At 51.9% G+C, this 22,461-nt stretch overlaps 1 protein-coding gene across 17 annotated transcripts in view; it reads right to left on the bottom strand.

Moving 5' to 3' along the window:
* Nucleotides 1-22,461, bottom strand: part of DENND1A (DENN domain containing 1A) — a 545,711-nt gene that overhangs the window by 9,888 nt on the left and 513,362 nt on the right. For 8 of the 17 annotated variants that reach the window (XM_045372601.2, XM_045372606.2, XM_065530098.1 and 5 more), the window contains one exon: nucleotides 14,084-14,172. In XM_045372601.2, coding sequence (XP_045228536.2) covers nucleotides 14,084-14,172 — 89 coding nt within the window. The other 9 variants (XM_045372599.2, XM_045372603.2, XM_065530101.1 and 6 more) reach the window with 4 other exon arrangements.

The raw sequence follows: 22,461 nt of genomic DNA, 5'->3' as shown, positions 1-22,461 counted from the left end.
GAGTCTCTTTCAATCACAAACCCACACTTGTCACTCTCCTGCTAAAACCTACGAATCTGCCATTCTGAACTGTGATCTCGCTGCAGTTGGTGGTATGGTGAGTAAATAAATCTGTGGAGCAAAGGGTTAGGAATAATATGTTCAGACATATTATTTCAAAGTTGTTTCAAAGTTAGGGGGAGCCCACTCTCGCTCTGTAGCACTGACTGCTCTCCTGAGCAGGCGAGGGGCGGGTGGGCAGGCCGTGGGCTTCCGCCGCACTCTGGGGAGCTCGTGGGATGCACTGCTGAGCAGCCGTGCCAGGCCTGGGCTCCAAGCAGGGCAGTCTCCGCGCTGTGTGTTAGCTCTGCCTACCTCTGCGGCCCTCTCCTGGCCTCCCCTGCACTTCGGCCATGCTTACCATCTCTGACCACACCGGCCCGGGATATCCCCCGTCCCTGTCAACCTTTGCTTGGAGCACTGACTGCTCTTTGGTCTTGAAGACTCAGCTTAATGCGACTGCTATGAAGCCCACTGGAGTCTAGGAGAGCTCTTCGGCTCTGTGTCTTAGCACTTCTTAGACACCATTTAGCCTCTTGCCACTGTTTCTGAGTCGAGCTCCTCAAGGGCAGGGCCTGGCTTGTTCTCTTTCTCCCCACCTGGGGTACAGCATGAATGCCGTGGAAGTTTGTGAATGAATGAAAGCCAGCCTTCTGGGGGAACCCCCACTTTACCATCTTCCTGGAGCTGCACCATACTGTCCCCTTTCCCTAGACTGTTCTGAGATGCTAAGACATGAAGAATGGGACGATGTTTGAAGGTGAAGGTGCCAGGGAGGTAGGGGCAGGCAGAAAGTGTTTTTAAACGATATCAACAAGCAGGCACTGTGCTTCATAGAGGCCATTTCTACCCCTCACAAGAGCCTAACAAGACGGTGTCACCATACTGATTTTCTAGAGGATGAGGCCTTCATGAGTGTACCCATCCATCTGTCCATCTGTGTACCCAAGCAACAGGTGCACTCAGCCTGCTTCCTGTGAGCAGACCCAGGCTAGCTGTGCACTGGGGCATCACTGGTGAAGAGGTGACCATGTGGCCAAGAAGTGGAGAACGGGGACTGCAGCCCGGACAGTCCACTCCCAGGGTCCTCACTCTCCCGTGAGCGGGGCTCGGGTGAGATGCACACGAGGGGACACCAGCCCCTGCTCGGGCCAAATGGAGGGAGGCTCTCCACTTGCCCTCGTGTCCACCTTGGTTGCCTTTCTGACATCCATCTAAGCACAGGCCCCCACCTCTGGCTCTGACAAGAGGGCACAGATCACAGCTTGACATGTTGGCGCAACGCCACTCAACCTGCGAGGAATTTCCGGCTTCACCTAGGAGCGAGGAGCCTCCGTGCTGGGCCGCGCCCTGGCTTCGGTAGATCGGGCTGCCACTGTTCAGGCCAGTGTCACAATCCAGTGCTGCCCACGCTGCTGTGATGGTGGAGGGGGCCGGGGGCTCCCACACTGGCGTGACTGTGGCAGGCGGGGGAAGAGAAGGAACCGCAGTTTCCAGTTCACAGGCCACCTTCCTTCTCCAGTTGGATGTACTGACCGGGCCAGGCTGGTTGGGCAATGGTTTTCACAGGAGACCCAGCTGCCTCCAAATATACCACCCAACTCTTGAGAGTGGCAGGGCACACCCAGGTGAGAAATGTGTCATCTGATGTGCTCAGATCAGAGCTTGGTAAAGTCCAGGCCACATGGATGGCGATAACACCAACAATACTTACAAGCCTTGGGCAAAATGCTGTCCATACAATTTCTCATGAATTCTTTATTGCAACCCCATTTTGCAGAAAAAGTAGCCAAGGCTCAGAGAGGGGGAGTCACTTGCCCGGGGTCACACAGCAGCTAAAGGTAGAGCTGGGAACTGAATGTGGATTCGCCGACTTTCAACCACTACGGGATCTCACCTCTTCAGTTTCCTGGGTCGGAAACAACGAAATAAGAGATAGGGTGTTTCCTCTTCTACTTTTAATGGAAGGTGAGGTTTCAAAATAAACTTACTTAAATTCAGCTGCCCATGTTCTCCCATGAAACATACAGTCATATATTTGTCAGAGATAAAGGATGAACCATCGAAAACGTCCAGGCTTACATTTTTTATTAGCTTAAGGCAGAATATGAAAAAAAAAAAAAAAGCACCTTTTCCCTCATTAACCCAATTCAGCTACTCCCCTGCAGTCTGCCACCCACCACTTGCCTGGATTTTATTACACACAAAGAGCTATCTGTGAAAAGGCAGGTTGCGGCAAACTTGGCTGCCCAGCGAGGGCTGCCAGAATCTTGGCGTGGAAGAAAGGCTGGCCGTCCGTCACGGATCAGACCCCATCGTCCCCCACGGCTGCTCCCGCCTCTGCCCACCTCGTCTCCGCGCGGAGTTCCCATGCAGATGACTTCCCGAACCCCTTCTAATGTTTGGTTTAACGTGTCGCTGGTTAGCGCGCGCGTGTGACAGTGGTGACAGGCGAGGCTGTTCCTTTTTAAATACCATGTCAGAGACACGGCGTCAGGAAGCAGGGACGTGCTCCATGCTCTCTGCCGCACCGGGATCGCACCGGCTTATTTTTTAATGAGGAAGATCTGCATCTCGGGAGTTTTTTTCATGTGTCACATCGCGTGGACAAATCAGCAGCACGTCACGCTGGCCCAAAATGAAATGCTGACAAATGTAGATATTTCAAATTTAATTGACATTTAAATGTACTTGAGATAAAGACGGGGAAAAATCAGCCAGGACTTGGTCTCCGGAGGTGGTGGAGGGGAGCTGGCGATCATTTTTGAAAGGATCATTTCACTCAGGCACAAAGGATCTTCATTTTGTAAATGTCTTGGCTACGCTGTGTCCCTCTGTCACGTGGCTCCAGTGGGCAGGTGCTGACGAGCAGGGACAGGTCCCAGGGTGAGGCCGGGTCCTGCCTGTCTAGTGAGTGCCAGTCTAACTGTCCACTACCCTCCCCTTCTAGCCAGGCTACCTTGGAAAAGTCACTGCACTTCCCTGAACCTAACTTTCTTGTTGTTTAATTTTCTATTTCCATAGGTTTTTGGGGAACAGGTGGTATTTGGATACATGCGTAATTTCTTTAGCTATGATTTATGAGATTTTGGTGCACCCATCACCTGAGCAGTATACACTGAACCCAATTTGTAATCTTTTATCCCTTACCCCCTTCCTACCCTTTCCCCACCGAGTCCCCAGAGTCCATTGCATCATTTTTATGCCTTTGCATCCTCATAGCTTAGCTTCCACTTATGAGAACATACGATGTTTGGTTTTCCATTCCTGAGTTACTTCACTGAGAAGAAGAGTCTCCAACCCCATCCAGGTTGCTGTGAATGCCATTCAATCATTCCTTTTCATGACTGAGTAGTATTCCATCATAGATATACCACAGTTTCTTTATCCACTTGCTGATTGATCGACTTTTGGACTTGTTCCACATCTTTGCAACCTTATTTTCTTATCTGTAAAATGGAGATTCTGTAGCCCTCCTGAGAGTCTTATGGGAAAACTTAAATGCAAGTATTTGTAAAGGGCTTTGCATGGCACTGAGCACAGTGAATACTCCACTGTATTTGTAAAGGGCTTTGCATGGTGCTGAGCACACAGTGAATAATCCACTACTGTCCACATGCCACGTTCACCTGCCAACAAGTAGATTCTGGGCATCTGTATCCTGTGCGGGGTCTTTCCTAGGTGTTCAAGGATGAGTAAAGCAGTCCCTGCCTTCCCAGAACTTTCCAGGCATGGTTAGTGGTCCTCAGTTGGCTGTATCTCAGCATATCAGAATCATTTGGGAACCACCGTCTCCTGCCAGAGATTCCACAGCACAGGAATCTCTGAAGTTCCAGCTACTCAAGAGTCTGAGGTGGGAGGATTGCTTTAGCCCAGGAGTTCCAGGTCAGCCTGGGCAACACAGCTAGACCTCATCTTAAAAAAAAAAAAAAAAAAATAGAAGGTGGCTCTGAACCAAGACTGTGGGGTCTCTGGGGGTACACAGTGGCACATGCCCCATAGAGGAAACTGGAATTGGACTGGAGCTGTTCTCTGAGAGACCCAGGATAAGGGTTAGGACTGTTCTCAGGGAGGAAGAGCTGGAGACAGAGGAAGCTACTGTACATAGGAAGCTGTATATTCAGTTGCAGGTGAATATCTACTTAAAAGCAATAAAGATAAGAAGAATTATTGTTGCAACAAGTCACGATCACCAGGGTGCTCTGTCTGTTCTGCCTGTCTAGTGAACTGGTTTAGGGGAGGTAGGGGAGATGGGTGAGTGTGCGACACCAGGTCCTTCCTGCCCCACTGGGGACTTGTTTTGCTGGAGGACAGTCGTGGCGGTGTGCCTGGCTCAAAGGGTCTTGGACAAGGCTCCATTTGGGAGGTGATGTGGGAGCCGGACCTTTTTTTTTTTTTTTTTTTTTTGAGATGGAGTCTCACTCTGTCGCCCAGGCTGGAGGACAGTGGCACAATCTTGGCTCACTGCAACTTCCGCCTCACGTGTTCAAGCGATTCTCCTGCCTCAGCTTCCAGAGTAGCTGGGACTATAGGCATGTGCTACCATGCCTGGCTAATTTTTTTAAATTTTATTTTAGTAGAGATGGGGTTTCACCATGTTGCCTAGGCTGGTCTTGAACTCCTGAACTCAGGAAATCCATCCGCCTCAGCCTCCCAAAGTGCCTGGCCAGAGCTGGACTTTTAATCCTGAGTATGGCAGAGGTATCATGATGACCTGGACGCATCTCCGAAAGGGGCAGGCACAGGGAACTTGATGTCGGGGTGGGGAGTTCAAGAGAAGAGGATGGAGGTTGGCAGGGACCACGTCGTGGAGGGCCTGGAGCCAGTGCAAGGATGAGAGGTTATGTGTAAGTTTAGGGGTGGGGCAAGGCCTTGGGGTGGCAGCAGTCAAGCAGGAAGCATGTCTGGCTGCCCATCCCCCTCTCTTGGGTTATGCCCTTGGCTTCTCCAGCCTTTATTCAGGCATTTATTTAATTACTTCTCAGTCTGTAGGTTCACTCCTTCCTTCTTGCAACAAAAATCATGAATGCAAATTTTACATGTCCATACCCATGCCCCAAGAAGCCCTTCCACGGCCACTGGCTGGACACTCACAGAGGCAGTGGCCCGAGCACGGGACGTGGGCTTCAGGCTCTGTGGTGGAGGGAAGACGGAGCTGGGGATGCCTTGGGGGCACTTTCCTCTGCAGGGAAGAGGCACTGTGCAGAGCACCGGCCCCTCACCCTGAGGACAGCCTCTGCGTCCTGGAGCCCAGATCGGGAACTGAGTTCTGGGAACATGAGGTGGGGCAAGAAAGCAGTGGCCGTGGGACCTGGCTGCCCGGGTGCACATCCTGGATGGAGGGCACGTCATTCCACTGGCTACAGCGGTGGCTCCCTCATGGCTGAATGCCCAGGCTGTGAAGATTTTTTGCGGAGCAGGGAGTTTAGCCAAGACGACACTTGTGAAATTGCTGGGCACAAAACAGGCACTTGAGAAATGGCGATGTGGCATCTAGAAGAGGCAGAGGGCTCGGGTGGGATGGCAAAGCCTTTCAGGGGTGACTGAAATCAGTCATGTCTTGAGGATGAGGCCCCTGTTCCTAAAGCATCCCCAAGGCTTGGTTTCCAGCTGGAATTAACTCTCTGTGGTGACAGTTCCTGAGAAAAGTCCTTTCCTCCAAGTCGCCAGGCAGAAGCGGTGACAGACAAACGGGTCCCGTGTCTTCCTGGGCTGCTGCAGATCCTTGTGGGGATGCTGGGCGGGCAGAGGTGAGGCGTCCTTGGCACTTCCTGCTTTTCCAGTCTAGGTTCAGGCTCCACGGCTGGCTTCAGGCTTGGTTTTGTCTCCAGAGCGCAGAATCCACTGTGTGTGTGTGTGTCTGTCTGTGTGTGTGTGTGTGTGTGTGTGTGTGTGTGTGTGTGTGTGTGACAGAGAGAAAGAGAGAGAGTGAGAGTGAGAGGCCTCTAGCCCTGCTAATTGGGTCTGTGACCTTCTGCTCATGTGTTTGAACGGCTGGCTGCTCTGGGAGTGGGCCCTGGCACCCTGCCAGGGGGTAGAGCCCAGACAGCTGCCCCTACCCCCTGGGGCTGAGGGCCCAGCTGGCATCTTGGAGACTTGCTCCTGGGGCTGAGCAGAGTTCTTGGCTCTTAGAGGGCCGGGGATGCACTGGCAGCTTCATACGCACGTCCTAATCACACCTGGCACACAGTAGGTGCTCTTTACCTGTCTGTGGTTGTTACTGGATGCACCTCCCCGGCCTCCCAGGCACCTGACAGCAAGCCACACTCTGCCTTCACAGATTCCTTTTTTTTTTTTTTTTTTTTTTTGAGACGGAGTCTCGCTCTGTCCCCCAGGCTGGAGTGCAGTGGCCGGATCTCAGCTCACTGCAAGCTCCGCCTCCCGGGTTCACGCCATTCTCCTGCCTCGGCCTCCCAAGTAGCTGGGACTATAGGCGCCGCCACCTCGCCCGGCTAGTTTTTTGTATTTTTTAGTAGAGACGGGGTTTCACCGTGTTAGCCAGGATGGTCTCGATCTCCTGACCTCGTGATCCGCCCGTCTCGGCCTCCCAAAGTGCTGGGATTACAGGCTTGAGCCACCGCGCCCGGCCCACAGATTCCTTTCTTCATTCACCCAGGAAACATCTCCGAGCAGAGGTCTGGGCTCGGCTGTGGTCCAGGAGTTGGAGAGTCAAAGCTGAGGAGGAGCTCACAGACTACTGGTGTGCCTGGTGTGTGTGTGTGTGTGTGTGTGTGTGTGTGTGTGTGAGATAAAGAGAAAACTACAACATGGCAGGTCACTGCCAGATCCGGAGACGCGCAGGGGATTGTGGGCATGGGAGGGAGGAGAGTGGGCGGTTCGTGGGGGAGGTGTTGGGAGTGTCAGAGTGCTGAGGCTGTGGCAGCCACCTCAAGAGGTAAGGCCAGAAGGGAGGCCACACGCCCTGCTCACTCAGGATGCCAGTGCCTCCTGTGGGCTTTTTCCCCAGCCACACTCCTGGAGATGTTAATAGGCACCATGTTAAGAAAGGAGGGCCAGGAGACATGCCCAGAGCCTCCAGGCTGGTGCCTGGTGGGCCAGAAGGCTGACTCAGGCCTGTTGGATGCCAGAATTCTGCCCATGCACCAGGCCGCCATCCAAATGATGGGCCCACGCCCCCAGGGCAGCTGTGGGGCTGTGCAGGACGGAAACTGCTCTACCCTTTCGTGATCCACAGCTGGGAGCACCTGAACTGCCGAGGCTGAGCTGAGCCCAGGCCCGAGGAGGGCGAGGCTGTTGAACGTGCACAAGCAGCACGCCAGCTTTTGCCAGAGCATGTGTGCGAGTGTCCAAAGAGTCCCTTGCAAATCATTCTGAGACCTGGACTTCAGGCGGGGTTTTCTCACTAAATGCTTCTGGCAGCTTCTTCTGATCTTATTTTAATCTTCTGGGGCTTTGGTGCTGGGGTCACGCGGTGCAATTCAGAGGATCAGACACTCCAATTCCTAGGCAGGAGGGGCTGGGCATTTGGGGTACAGACTGTCTACCTAGCTAGCATGGCCTGCAGGAGTTTTCCTTGTCCAGAAGGATTCGGACGCATGTTTGAATGCCAGTCACATGTTTCTCTGGGTCCATCAGAACCAGACGTCTAGGAGCCCACTTCTGGTGAGGGTATAAGGGGGTACAATTCTTCAGAAAGTTGTCCAGCAATATGAAGCAGAAATCTTCTAATGACTAGTTAAGGGTAAAGGCTTTTGGTATTAAAGAGGCATGTTTGAGGCTCAGGTCTGCTACTAACTAGCTGTGTGACCAAGGGCAGTGACGATCTCTTAAAGTCTCAGCTATTTCTATAAAATAGATCTCATAAGAGCTCCCCCTACATATTTCTTGCGAGGATTAAATGAAATGGTGTACGTAAAGTGCTTAGCACATTCCCAGTTAATGGGAGTTGTCAATAATTCCATTTTTCTTTGAGTCTCACTCTGTTGCCCAGGCTGGAGGGCAGTGGCATGATCTCTGTCACTGCAACCTCTGCCTCCCGGGTTCAAGTGATTACCCTGCCTCAGGTTCCCGAGTAGCTGAGATTACAACTGTGTGCAACCACGCCCGGCTAATTTTTGTATTTTAAGTAGAGACGGAGTTTCACCATGTTGGCCAGGCTGGTCTCGAACTCCTGACCTCAAGTGATCCACCCACCTCGGCCTCCCAAAGTGCTGGGACACAAGCATGAGGCACCGTGCCCAGCCTAGAATAAGGATATTTACCCTCGCATTTTTTCATATTAATGAAAACCTGGAAAGGATGTAAAGATCCAGTATGAGGGCAATAGTTATGCAGACCACGAGCATACACACAATGAGATCCTCTGCAGTCACACACAACAGAGGTCACAGACACACAAGGAACAAGTCCACATGCTGGCATATTGCAAGGAAGTTGCAGCTCTGTAAAAGACATGCAGGATAAAGACTGGGCAGGGATCTCCAGGAATGCTAATAAGTAGTGGAATGAAAGCAATGGGATTCAGAATGAATTTACCTCTTTCCCCTAACATTCCAGATTGTCTATCAGGCTACCAGGTAATTTTCACAAACCAAAAATTACCTGAAAAGAGCAGATTTTGCACGGATCTGGCCAGAGAGGTGAGCTGGGCAACAGCCCTGGGCCCTGGTGGCTGAGTCTGGACCCTTCTTACTTAGTACAGTGGAACTTCAAATAACCAGGATGCAGCCAGTCAAGACCCTCACGTGACTGGAGGGTGTTCAGTGTCTCACCCACTAGGAGACAAGGTGTGCAGTGGAAAGAACTTGGCTCTGCATGCAGGTGGTCAGGAGGGGCACGTCGGATCCACAACCAGCTGCAAGCCCCTTAACCCTTAAGACTCAGAAGACAGCCCTATATCTGGGCTGTGAAGATTAAACAGGTGGTAGATGCCTATAATTATCTCCCTCCATACTCTCAGCAACTCTGTGAGGGCCAGTGCCCCAGCCCCTACTGCCGCCTCCCAGCAGGGAACAAATGACTAGCTGCCTGGCAGAGAGATGCTCCCCAGGATCAATGTGTCACTCCCTGCCTTGGCCTTAGTCTGCGTACAGTGTGCCACCCTGAGGGGCCCGGCAGCTCAGACCACAACGCTGCCTTTCAGAGCCTGCCATTGGCTCTTTCCAAGCACCCAGTTGGATGGGCAATTCCCCTATATCTGGCAGGCCAAAAGGAAAATAACTTGGGGCCTGGCAGCCGTGCACAGCCCGCAGAAACCACCACAGCCTGTTTTATTTCTGGTTTTTTTTTTTTTTTTGAGACAGAGTCTTGTCCTGTTACTCAGGCTGGAGTGCAGTGGTGTGATCTCGGCTCACTGCAAGCTCCACCTCCTGGGTTCAAGCGATTCTCCTGCCTTGGCCTCCCTAGTAACTGGGATTACAAGCATGTGTCACCACACCCAGCTAATTATTTGTATTTTTAGTAGAGATGGGGTTTCACCATATTGGCCAGGCTGGTCTTGAACTCCTGACCTCAAGTGATCCACCCTCCTCAGCCTCCCAAGGTGCTGGGATTACAGGCGTGAGCCACCGCACCTGGCCATGGCCCACTTTTAATAGGAGGGAAGCTGTGAACCTCACTGCCACAGCCATCATCCCCACTAGTCAGAGAAGCACATGAGGATAATTAGGTCTTAACAGAAAGCCTGGATAGTAGAGAAGAATGGACCAGGCCTCTGTCATCAGACAGCCGATCCTACCATTTTCTGGCCCCGAGAAACCTTGGGCAAGTTACTGAAAGTCTCTCTGAGCCTCAATTTTTCTGTCTGTTCAATGGGAAAGCTACCACCTACCTCTGACAATCTTTTTTTATTTTTTGAGATAGGGTCTCACTCTGAGGCCCAGGGTGGACTGCAGTGTCATGATCTCAGCTCCCTGCAACCTTCAACTCCCCAGGGGTCAAGCAACTCTCATGCCTCAGCCTCCCAACTAGCTGGGACCACAGGCACATGGCATCATGCCCAGCTAATACCTTTGACAATCTTAAGGGATGTTTGGTAAATGTCATTTCTCTTTCCTTCCCCAAGAAGAAACAGTCAGGCACGAGCGCACATGGTCTCTTTGGTGGTAAGAAGACTGAACAGATCCAGTTCAGACTGAACTCCAGCCTTCAGGGAACCAGAGAGGAAGGGTGGTCTGCTAGACAGGCCATCTCATTTTAGGATGTGGAGCTCTCTCTGGGCAAAGCCAGCCTAAAGACGGACCCTCAAGGGCCCCGTTCCAAGGACAGCATCAAGAGTGTCATGGAGAGAATGAAATCAAGAATTGTGAATGCTGGCCCGGTCACTTTTCAACTGGGTGACCTTGGGAAGACTGGTCAAATCCACGTTCTGAGCCTGAGCTCCCACTCTGGAAGAAACGATGCTAGCCCAAGAGGGCCTAGAAATCAATGGGTGCTCCACTGTACCCCCTGCTGACTGGTGTCTAACCCACAGCCTCCCCTGCAGGATCCCTCCTACCCTGATCCCTGCCCCAGGGAAGCCCCGGGCATCCCATCAACTAGCTGTGCTCTGAATAGTAATGGAAGTAGCCAGTACTTCTTGAAGAGATTTAGTAACTGAATATTAACCAAGTAATGTCACCTGAAAAGTAGAGGGAATGTTTCCCCCGGAAATCTTTTTGAAGTCTTCTTCCAATTGTCAACGGCCAGTTTTAAGGGGCTAGGAAACCTACCGTTGATTCAGAAAGAAAATTTGACACAGGAAAATTTCATTTTGGGAGAATGCAAGTCAACCAAGGGTCAGCATGGGAACTCCCTTTTAAGGCCTCCTTTAAAAAAAATATTACGTGCTTGTGCCTAGTAGGTTTTCAAAGTTACTTGCTGAATGAATGAATGCATGAATGGACAGATGGAACGACGGAAGGATGGACATCCGCTGAGAAGGAAGAAATGAACTTCACGGGTGGACTGGCCAGAGAGTCAGCTATTCCAGGAGACAATCTTGCTCTCAATCAGCCCTAACTTGCTGTCCATAGAGCTGGTTATTTTATTTTTGAGACAGAGTCTCTGTTGCACAGGCTGGAGTGCTGTGGTGTGATCTCAGTTTTTGGCAGCCTCCGCCTCCTCAGTTCAAGTGATTCTTGTGCCTCAGCCTCCCGAGTAGCTGGAATTACAGGGGTGCACCACCACACTCGGCTAATTTTTGTACTTTTAGTAGAGACGGGGTTTCACCATGTTGCCCAGGCTGGTCTCGAACCCCTGACCTCAGGTGATCCGCCCGTTTTGGCCTCCTAAAGTGCTGGAATTATTTAATGTGCAATTGGAAGTGACAGTTGGAGCAAGAAGTCAGAAGGAATGGATCTCTTCCCTCCACTTCAAAGATCCTGCATCCCCTTCTGCCGCCCTGGTCCTCTAAGTTTCCCAAGCACTTTGATATTCCCAGTGGAGATGAAGATCTGTGATTCAAGAAAACCCAGGCCAGATTAAAGGGCCAGGCACCGAGTCTGTGTGCCCAACACGGAACCACCACCCAACAAAGGCCCATTAGGATCGGGCCCCTGCTGCCGGCCTGGCTTCTCACATCTCCCAATACAATGCCGACAGATTGGTGGAGTCGGTTTCTTCCCCCCTCCCCCGAACAATATTTTATGAGGAGTCTGTTTTATTAAAATATTTTCCGCTGGATGCTTCCTGTGTTTCAAGAAGTTGGTCCTGCCAGCTGGAGCTGATGACAGTTGAGAAAAACACATCCAAATGCTGTTGTGACATGGCATTTGGAAGGGGTGGAGCACAGTGGGGGGGTGGGGAGGCTGCATGGGAAGAGGCGTAGAAAAACACCCCGGTTGCACCAGAAATGCCACTGGCATTATGGGAGAACAACCTCCCCTTCCTTGTTAAACACACTTGAACAGAAACCCTTGGAACGATGTCCTGAAACGTACCCCTCTATCTCCTTGTGGGCCCGAGCCGCTGTGACATATGCTCACAGAAAACCTGTCATTTGTTTTCTATCACTGTTAGTTTGTCAACCACCAAACTGGCTCCCAAGCTCCCACTGGTTTATTTCAACTCTAAATATTTCCCAACAGAAGTAGAAAACAGGGCATATTGAAACAACTAACCAACCAACAAACCCGAAAGTGATACTGACACGGCTCAGGTGATAAGCAGGAAAACGGGATCATCAGACACTGGCTGTTTGGCACACACTGCGGAGTCAGCCCCTCTGCCCGGTCTGGAAAGGCAACGGCGTAAGTCAATGTGATGAAGAGGTCCAGCCTCTCATCGGGAACTTGGCCACAAAATGGGTAATGCTTTTCTGTAGGATGTGGAGTGTAGCTGGTGTTGCAATGGTGTTTCTGTGTAATGCGAGAATATTCTGGGTTTACATCTCAATATCAACAGGCCTGTGACCTTGTATCCTGGTACAGTGTCTAAAAGGCTTAGTCCAGTTTTAAAGGTGTGACTTTAAAGAAATGTGACAAATTTCATCCCCTTAAGGAAGAATCTGTAGTCGGAGGCACTCAGGTGCCATGCAGCATTCTCTCCACAAGGGGGCAATCATAATCCATCCCTCAATGTTCCCACCAGGCTATTGTGCAGAGCAAAAGTTAAACTTAATCCAACTTCAGGAGTCCTCTCTTCCAAATTTCTCATAACTTAGCATCCTTGTGTGCAAGCACGTGCACACACACACACACACACGCACACATAATTCCAGGACTTTCTGGGCAAAGTCTGAGGGCTGTCTGGGTGGGCTGATTCCTTCCCCTTACTATTAACCAGAGAATCCCAGGGAGCTGAAGTGAACTGAAACTTGGGTTAGGCCCCAGCTTGACAGTTTGAAATCATTTTTCCCCCTTCTCACTCCAATTCTGTCTAGGACCTGCCATGTCCCTTACCGTCTTTCCCTGAGACATTTTCTGAGAGCCAGCCAGACACGGGGGCCTTCCCCTTTCCACCCCAATGACTTCAGGATCCCTGGGGTAATTTTTCTGACTCCTCCAACAATCCTAGACCAAGATGAACTCATGCACTTTTTCAAGGCATCACAGGAAGCCAGGGTGTAGTCACTGAGTTGTCTGGATAGAGACCGAGGGCTGTGCGCCTTGCGGACAAAGGGAAGCAGCACTACCTTCTGCAGACGGCTCTGGTCTGGACTCGGGGCTGTCTGCAGCCTTCTGCCTCGCCCCCCACAGGCAGCTCCACCTCAGGCCACTGCTTGTCTTTCTGCCTCCCTCATTCACCTGACTCTATGCCGGGCATAACACCCAGGGAGCGCGGCATCTCAGGGAGATGTGTAAGAAAAACCACAGCGGGCCGGGCGGGCGCGGTGACTCAAGCCTGTAATCCCAGCACTTTGGGAGGCCGAGACGGGCGGATCACGAGGTCAGGAGATCGAGACCATCCTGGCTAACACAGTGAAACCCCGTCTCTACTAAAAAATACAAAAAAACTAGCCGGGCGAGGTGGCGGGCGCCTGTAGTCCCAGCTACTTGGGAGGCTGAGGCAGGAGAATGGCGTGAACCCGGGAGGCGGAGCTTGCAGTGAGCTGAGATCCGGCCACTGCACTCCAGCCTGGGCGACAGAGCAAGACTCTGTCTCAAAAAAAAAAAAAAAAAAAAAGAAAAACCACAGTAACATAAATGCTCCAGCACAGGTGGGCAAAGGGTCCTGGTGGGGCTGGGACAGTGGATAAGGGCAGTCTTGTGTAGAGATCTCGGCCATGGAGGCCTAGGAAGGTGGGTGGACCCAGTTCAACACTTGGCCTCCTTCGCCAGGCTCTAACCCTCACCTACTGACTCGGTATGTTCAGCACAAGAGGCCTAGGACCTTCTTCTGAACCCAGCCAAGTACGCTTTGGACCCCACCACTCGAAATCCAGCCCAAGTGCCTGGCTCCCTGGCCTCTGGGGCCTCCCGCTGGTGTGACAACCAGACCGAGTAAGAGATCAAGCCTTGTTCGCTGAATGACCCCTTTGTGAAACACCCACTGGGGGCCCCGGGGAAGCCTCACAAAGGCCAGGGCTACACGCTGGAGCTCCACAAAGTGCTGGCCCCGCAGACGGAGGGTTCTTGCAGACAGAGGGGAGAGGTGCGATACTCACTGCTCAGGGCTCGGCACAGACGTCCTCCGGCCTTCCACTGTGATGTTGCTCTTTGGTCTCTTAACAACATGAGGACGAGGTGGGCGCACCTAGAGGAGTACAGGGGGAGACCCCAAGAAGGAGTGAGTTGGAAAAGCCAGACAGGAACATTCTGAAGATTTGGATAAACACCCCCACCCCCCAAAAATGTTTAGGAAATTTCCAAGCTACGGGCTACAATAGCCCAGCCTATCACAGAAGCATCACCATCTAATAGGCAGCAGATAGACACATTAACTGGAATTCTGTGGTCTATTTAAATCAGAAAGGTGCTCCTGGAAAGCTCGGTTTCTTCATCTGCAAGATGAGGATAGTTCCATTGGCTTCCTTGCAGGGCTGCAGTGAGGGTCCAATGAGATGATGTCTACATAGGACCCAGAACCAAGAGTCCCTTATCAATGACAATTCCCTCTCATCTTCCTCTGACGCCCAGAAGCTGGTTTTGTAGAAAGAAAAGGTTGTGCTCACACCTGTTTTTAGGGTGCACATGCTTAGTTTGCTCTTTTTACAACAGAATCACAGGGTGCTTATTTTCCTCTCTAAATAAGAGAGGCATGAGAGAGTGCCACTACAAATCGTCTTTCTGTTTCCCAGGGCATCCCCATGCCGGTCCTCCCAGCAGAGTTCAGCCTGGATGCTGCCCATCTTGCGTAGCTACATGCACTGAGCAGACCTAGTGGGAGGGCCTCCAGCGGGTACATCAGGAAGGACCCAGCTTCCTAACTCCACAGCTGCTGCTGCAACAGCGGGATGGGTTTTTCGTACCTACTGCGTCTGAAAACCAAGATGAGGGCCCACAGAGAAAGGCACCCTCATCCCCTGCCAGAGCCCGTGATGGATGTTAGGCTGAGAATTTGTAGGTGCCCTTAGAAGTATACTCATTTGGTCCAATTGACATTCCACGGCTTTAATTTGGCACGGTCATCTCCGTACAGTCCCAGTGGCTGAGAGGGATGGGTTGAGAGCTAAGCTGAGAAAGTCTATCTCTGAATTTCATTGCCGATAAAAACCACCAAGCCTGCCGGGGCAGGGGGCTTGCTTTCTCCACGGATGGGATGCCACAGCTGCTGAGTTTCCAGGACAAGACAGGGAAGGACAGCAGGCACACACTCCATTTCCTGCCCGCCCCTTCTCCTGAACATCACACCTCCCGCCCCCCAGAAGCTTGTGGGTGACACGGCACAATGGCTTAGGAACACAGATGACAGAAGCTGGCTGCATAAAAGACAAGTTTTTATGGAGTCTCATCAAGCCCTCAGGTCTGTGCACGTGTGATCTAACCAAAGTTTTTCCTGTGGAGTGGCCAGTCTGATCTCAGACTGGTTTGGCAGATCAGGGATGTGGTAAACACCAAATGCATTCCACCAAACTGGCTGTCTTCGTCTATGGGGTGATTGTGAAGACCGGATACAGGGCAAGTCCCCCACATGGGGTCTGGTACACAGTGGGGGCTCAATAAATGTTCATCCTGCTCCTCTGTGACCTGGATGTCCCTTCTTGTCAACAACAAAAGGAAGACGAAGAGTGGGTGTCTCTGAGTTAGAAGATGAGTTTTAGGATTCTCTTATCCCTGCCTCGCATTCTGTGGACTGCCTTGGGTGTCATGGTCGCTCAGCAAGATTTTTAGGAACAAGTGAACATTGCTGCTCGGAATCTGAGAAGTGCATAATGACGTTGCTAGTATCATCGTGATTAGAACTGTGCCTGCCACACAGCTCACATTCAGGCAACATGTGCTGAATAAACAAGTGGATATCCCCGCACCTCTTCTAACTCTGAACTGGTTTCCCCAGCTCTGGCAGCTGGTCAACAGGGTCACCTGGCTGGAATGATCCCCACCCCCAACTTCTCCCCACAAAAGGCGGGAGTGTGGGTAGGGTGAAGGAGCAGTTCTGCCCCTGCCCCGGGGGGCCCTGAGGCAGAGCTTTCAGGAAAGGTCAGACTTTAAGGCCTGTCAGCTCGTCCTTGCACAGGGCTGCTCCTTGCTACAATAAAGGCGGGTTAAGAATGTGAACTTGTGGCTGAAATGGGGGGATTAAGTTTGTGGCAACTTCAACTGAACTTGCAACGTGGTGAAACATGGGGAAAAAGAACAACAGAGCTAATTAGACGAGCTGAGCTGTCAGAGTGCCGCTGAATGGCTCAGCGCCAACAAACAAAAGGAATGGGTTGGCAATCAGCGGGATCGGTGGAGGAGACTGCTTCATTAGGGATGATAAAACAGACAGAGCAGTGGGGGAGGGGCGGGGGTGGGGAGCACAGAGCCGGAGCCGCGGAGGCTGGGGAGGGAGAGAAAGACACCAGACCCAGAGGCGGTTGGTCACCAGCACAGCTGCTGACCTACCCAGAGTTACACACACCTGACTGGTGTGGACAAGCCAGACACAAAATTACACTCACAGACATGACCATCCCGAGATATACTGAGGCCTCCAGACTTCCACGTAAACACTATCTCAGAAATGCACACTCACAGAGGCACGCGCAAGAGGTGAAGGCACATGTATGAATCACACACTCACGCACACGCACCCTCGCACGTGCATGGCGGCGGGCCACAACCAGGCACAGACACATACAGACAAAATGGTTTATTAATGAAGCCTGAATCACAGACTATGCAGACAAGTCTTGTCATATTTCAGCCATCACACCCATCTTTCTGGGGTGCTTAGGAAGGGTGGGTATGGGGGATGAAGGAAGAAACCCACAGGCACACACAACAGTGACTGGCCCCACCAGTGTGAGGATCCCAGCCGCGCCAGGGGAGAAAATGCTAAACAGAGATTTCCAGCTCTGTTCAAGGGGGACTGGAGGGGAAACTTGGGAAGCCAGCCAATTCCCCACTGGATTTAAAACCTGAGAAATCTAAGTCGGCAGGGTTAAATGTGTATTGAATACAAAAGCACTGAGTACATTTGATTTTAATGGTGAGCAAGAAATAATAAATACAGAGCTTATAAAGCGCTTCACACGCAGGCCGACGGCAGTCTGCCTCTCCCTTCGTCCAGGAGGCGCTGGCATGGTTTTCTTCTGCTCTTTCCTTTTTCTTGTTTTTAAAAAGAAAGCCCAAATCCTCGGGTAACATCTGAACTCCAGCCACAGGTGCCAGGCTACAAAGCTCCTTCCAGAAAGGCTGAATGGCTAGAGCCTCCCCCGCCCCTGCTACCCCGGGCCAACGGCTGCACTTCTGTCCTGAACGTTTGTGGCTACGTGACCCAGCAAAGCCACACTGGAGGCTGATGGCTCCTGACATGGGAGCTTGGCAGGCTGTCCTCTTCGAGGCCCTCAGGGGGTTCTATATGCTGAGTCTCCCCGGTTCCCACCTAGTCTGTAGCAGGGTCCACTGGAAATGCTTGCATAAATGCACGTAGAGTAAATTGGTCCTTAGGGGCCCAGAAAGCATAAACCTTCTGTGACTCCCAAATTGGTCTCTTAGTGCTGCCGCTTGGCAGAATAAGTTCGGGGGACACGCCAGGGACCGTGCCAGGCGCTATACATACACAACCTCTATTGTTAAACCCATTTTACAGATGATGAAACTAAGGCTCAGAGAAGGTGAGGATCCTGCCTAAGGTCGCACAGCCAGGAAGTGGCCAAGCTGTAATTCAAACCAGGGCAGGCCTCTCTGACTTCCAAGGCTAGGAGAGCTGGTTCTCCCAGGCATCCCGCCTATTCGGCATGCCATCAATCCAGGAGGTTCGGCCAAAGCTAGCACCAGGCTAGTCACCTCCTGCATTAGCTCAGAGCCTGAGGCAGCTGCTACTCAGTGTCTCTCACAGCGTCTGTCTCCCGAGTCCTCGGTTGCCAATGGATGTGGCGGCCCACCCCCCAATCTGCACAGATCCCCACACCGGTGAGAAAACACAGAGTCCACTGTTGCTGTCTCCAATACTTGAACTCTTCCAAGGGGAGTGATCCTTCCCTGAATCATGACTTTCTTTTTTTTTTTTTTTTTTTTTGAGACGGAGTCTCGCTCTGTCGCCCAGGCTGGAGTGCAGTGGCCGGATCTCAGCTCACTGCAAGCTCCGCCTCCCGGGTTCCCGCCATTCTCCTGCCTCAGCCTCCCCGAGTGGCTGGGACTACAGGCGCCGCCACCGCGCCCGGCTAGTTTTTTGTATTTTTTTAGTAGAGACGGGGTTTCACCGTGTTAGCCAGGATGGTCTCGATCTCCTGACCTCGTGATCCGCCTGTCTCGGCCTCCCAAAGTGCTGGGATTACAGGCTTGAGCCACCGTGCCCGGCCTGAATCATGACTTTCAAGATTCTGTGCCCGCCTTGGATGCCAAGCCTCAAAGGGGAACACTGAGAGCTACCTGCTGCTGACTTTGGCTTAAGGGGAGGCTGTTTGGTAGAAAACAAAGAGACAGTGGAGAGAGGCGAGCTGGGCTCAAAGGCAGGACTTATCATCAGGCCTGTCATCATCCCTGTGGTGTTGGCTACAAATTAGGGAGATGGCATCTGCCTGCTCTGGGCTGGACAAATGAGACAGTAATGACACAAGTGCCCAGCACAGTCCTAGGCACCAGAAAAGGTGCTCAATGAATATTAATTCTCTTCTCCTCTGTGTCTCTGCCAGACCTAACGTGGCACTGGAGATTCCGCAGACAGTTCAGCCACTACTCATTACTTTTTTTCTTCACTGAATTTTTTTTTTCCTTCTCCCAGCATTTTATATAGATTGAGCATCCCTAATCTGAAAATCAGAGATCTGAAACACGCCAAAATCCAAGACTTCTTGAGCCCCAACATGATGCTAAAGGAAACGCTCACTGGAGGATTCTGGATTTTGGATTAGGGGCACACAACCAGGAAGTATCATGCAAATATTCTAAAATCCGAAACAAACTGAAAGCTGAAACTCTTCTGGTCCCAAGCAGAAGACGGAGGGTCCAGAGAGCTTGGAATACTGGCAAGACTACAGGTTCTAGAGTCCAGATGACCTTATTTGCAGTTGAGGAACCTGGGTTAAGTTACCAAGCATCAGTTTGCTCACTGCTAAACAGGGTGGTGACAGTGCCTACTTCACTGAGCTACTGTGAGGCGCAGCTGGGATGAGGTACCTAAGAATGATTTGCTGACTATAAAATCCTAGGCAAGTGATGGTTATTAATAAACTGGGCCGTTCCTTAGAAGCTGTAAGATGCAAAAACCTGTTAAGAATAAGAACCGTTGTCCAGGCATGGTGGTTCACACCTGTAATCTCAGCACTTTGGCAGGCCGAGGCGGGCGGATCACAAGGTCAGGAGATTGAGACCATCCTGGCTAATACGGTGAAACCCCGTCTCTACTAAAAATACAAAAAAATTAGCTGGACGTGGTGGCGGGCACCTGTAGTCCCAGCTACTTGGGAGGCTGAGGCAGGAGAATGGTGTGAATAAACCAAGATCACGCCACTGCACTCCAGCCTGGGCGACGGAGTGAGACTCCGTCTCAAAGAAAAAAATAAAAATAAAAATAAGAACTGTTACTGTGTGTGTTCTACAAATGTCATCCACTTTCCTTCTCATGAAACCCCTCTAGCAATGAGGGCACAGCCCCGGAGGTGAAATCAGACTCAGAGAGCTTCAGTGCTTGCCAGAGTCACACGACTTTAGCATTCAAGCCTAGCTCTGTCGGCCTCCCAAATCCGTGCTGTTAAGGACTATACTGAAACTCTCACTAGTCACACAAGGTTGCTTAGAAGGGGCCTCCTGTCCCCCAAAGCAGTTTCTTGTTGCTGCTTCTGTCTTCTTTCCAGTGACAGTGAGCAGACATATTCTAGCTCCTTGCCAGCTGTGCTGATGGGGTTTTGGGCCAACCACAGTGTGATTGGGGATATGCGATGGATCCATTGTCACATGTGGCTGGGAGTGTGGACTCACGACGGTCATAGGGGAAGGTATCTAAGTCCCCCAGGCCTCCCCTCTAGCCCTCTAATTCCCACCCACAGCAGGTAAGGGAAGGAAAGGAAACCTATGCCACAGAATGGCCAACATCCACCCAGAGAGCAGCTACCCGGTGGATGCTGGGTGCATCTCCCCAGGTGAACAGACACAATCCACCTGCTCACCTGCATGCCCCAGCCTCTTGGCCTTCACAAGATGGATTTGAACATGTGCATTGCAGAGGGTGAGAGGGCTAGGACACTGGGTTGTGGGGTACTCTCTGGTTGGCCACAGAGTGGTGGCCACACTGAATGGTAGATGGAGAAACTTTTCTCTTGGTAAACAGCCCTCACCTAAAGGTCCTGGAAGGTTTCCCACTTTCAAAGCACCTGCCAAAGTTCGCATGGCTCAGCAAGGCCGAAATCTGACCTACCATGGAAAACGGCTCCACTGATGCTTAACACGGGACCCAGACCCAATCTTTTTCCATGGACAGATCTCTCTCACCTCCCACCCCATTCCCAGGTGACGGTGGCTTTATCACATGTTGTCCTGCTTCTCCATCCTTACTTGGCTTTTTTTTTTTTTTTTTTTTTTTTAAAAAAAGACAGGGTCTTGCTCTGTCACCCAGGCTGGAGTGCAGTGACACAATCATAGCTCACTGTAGCCTCAACCTCCTGGGCTCAAGTGATCCTCCCATCTTAGCCTCCTGAGTAGCTAGGACTAGAGGCGTGCACCACCACTCCCCTCACCTGGCACTTTACATGGGAAGGTGGATCTCCAGGGAAGGCCTGGCAGGGGAGCGGTACCTGTCTCCATATGAGCGGGTTCTGTACTCTCTGGACATAGCCTCTACCCATGGGAAGGTACAAATGCATTTCCAGACCCAGATCTGGCAGGAATGAGACCCTTGTCCCCGGACTTCTGCTTCCTTTGTGAGGAACAGGGGTATGGAGGAAGGTTTTCAACCCCTTGCTCACCCTGTGAGGCTTGCTCAAAGGATGCATACACAGCACACACACCACACAGTGGCCCCCTTGCTACCTATGGCTCTGATCTGCAAATCACCAAACTTATTCACAAAAAAGCAAGAGAAGCCCAGAAAATGCAAGCTCAAGTTCATGCCACACAGAGAGGGAAGCTGAAAAACCCAACTCCCAGTTTTCTTTTGCCAGGCAGGAGGGTCCAAACTCTGGAGGTTTAGTCAGGCTGAGGGGAGAATGGCTCAGGCAGTGTTAGGTGGGGAGGGCAGAACCACCGGTTACTCACGGGCCTCGAGCGCTGTATCTTGGGAGGCGGTCGGGTGGGACGCAGTCTCTGCAGCTGCATTAAAGTGGAAACTTAAAACATCAGGACGCAGTGAGAAGGCTCAATGCATTTCTACACACGGCCGGGGGGAAGGCACCCAGTCACCCAAGCCAGAGCCAGAGCCAGAGGGCCATCCTCGACGCCTCCCGCCTCACCCCCACTGTCCACCTTCTGAAGCCATCTCCCCTGCTCATTCTTTCCTTCTAGCCTTGTTTCCAGCCTGGTTACTGCAATCATTTCCCAACAGGGCCCCCAGCTCCGCCCTCCACTATGCTCCACACAGGCTGGGGGCCCTTCCCAGGTGCAATAGGGCCAGCCCACCTCCTCTCCACACCTCTCACGCCCTGTCCTGTCCTTGGGCGCCCGCTCAAGGCTCGGGGCTGGCACTGCATGTCCCCCAAGACCATGACCCCACTGTGCCCCACACAGACCTTTCTCAGCCTTCACCCATGCCTTGTTTCCTGCCTGCCCTCCGGGTGGAATGAGCTGCTCCAGCCAGACTGGCCTGGCAAACGTGTGCCTGTCCTTCAAGAGCCCGTCAGGTCGGATGCTGCCTCGTGCCTCCTGCTATGTGGTCCCTCACCCCTGCGCCCACGGAACCTTTTACAGGTCCGTCTCCAAGGGGGCTCATCCCTGTGCCTGCAGGCTCTGTGGTACTTGGGGAAAAAATCTGCTCAACAAATGTCTGATGAACAAATACAATTTGTACAAAATGATTGGCTTCTGAAATCAGGATTTGAATCAAAACCGGTAGAGCACAGACTTCTCAGCTCTCCGCTCAAACCCTTTATCTTGAAAGCCCAGCAGTGTCCTTTCAACAGCCTGCCTGTCTTGATGCTCTCACATGCGTGGGAGACAGGGAGGCAGAGTAAGGAAAGTGAAAATTCACGCGAGACCCAGGCCGTGGACCCACAGCAATCCCCAGGAGGCTTCCGGTTATTTTCTGCCCATTCCATCACTCAGGTCGGAATGTGTCACTCAGGTTAGACGTATCTTTCTGATACATCTAACAAGATACATCACAAAGATACATCTAACTGGACACAATCCAGACTTGCCTCAGCCAAAACAGGAGCCAATGTCCCACATGGCCGGTCCACGTCAAGATGTGCTCTAAATCCCAGCACTTTGGGAGGCCGAGGCGGGCGGACCACCTGAGGTGAGG

The sequence above is a fragment of the Macaca fascicularis genome, chromosome 15 (genome assembly GCF_037993035.2).
Source record: "Macaca fascicularis isolate 582-1 chromosome 15, T2T-MFA8v1.1".
Classification (NCBI taxonomy): domain Eukaryota; kingdom Metazoa; phylum Chordata; class Mammalia; order Primates; family Cercopithecidae; genus Macaca; species Macaca fascicularis.
Note: the sequence above shows the minus strand (reverse complement) of the source record. Positions and strands in the feature narration are given on the sequence as shown.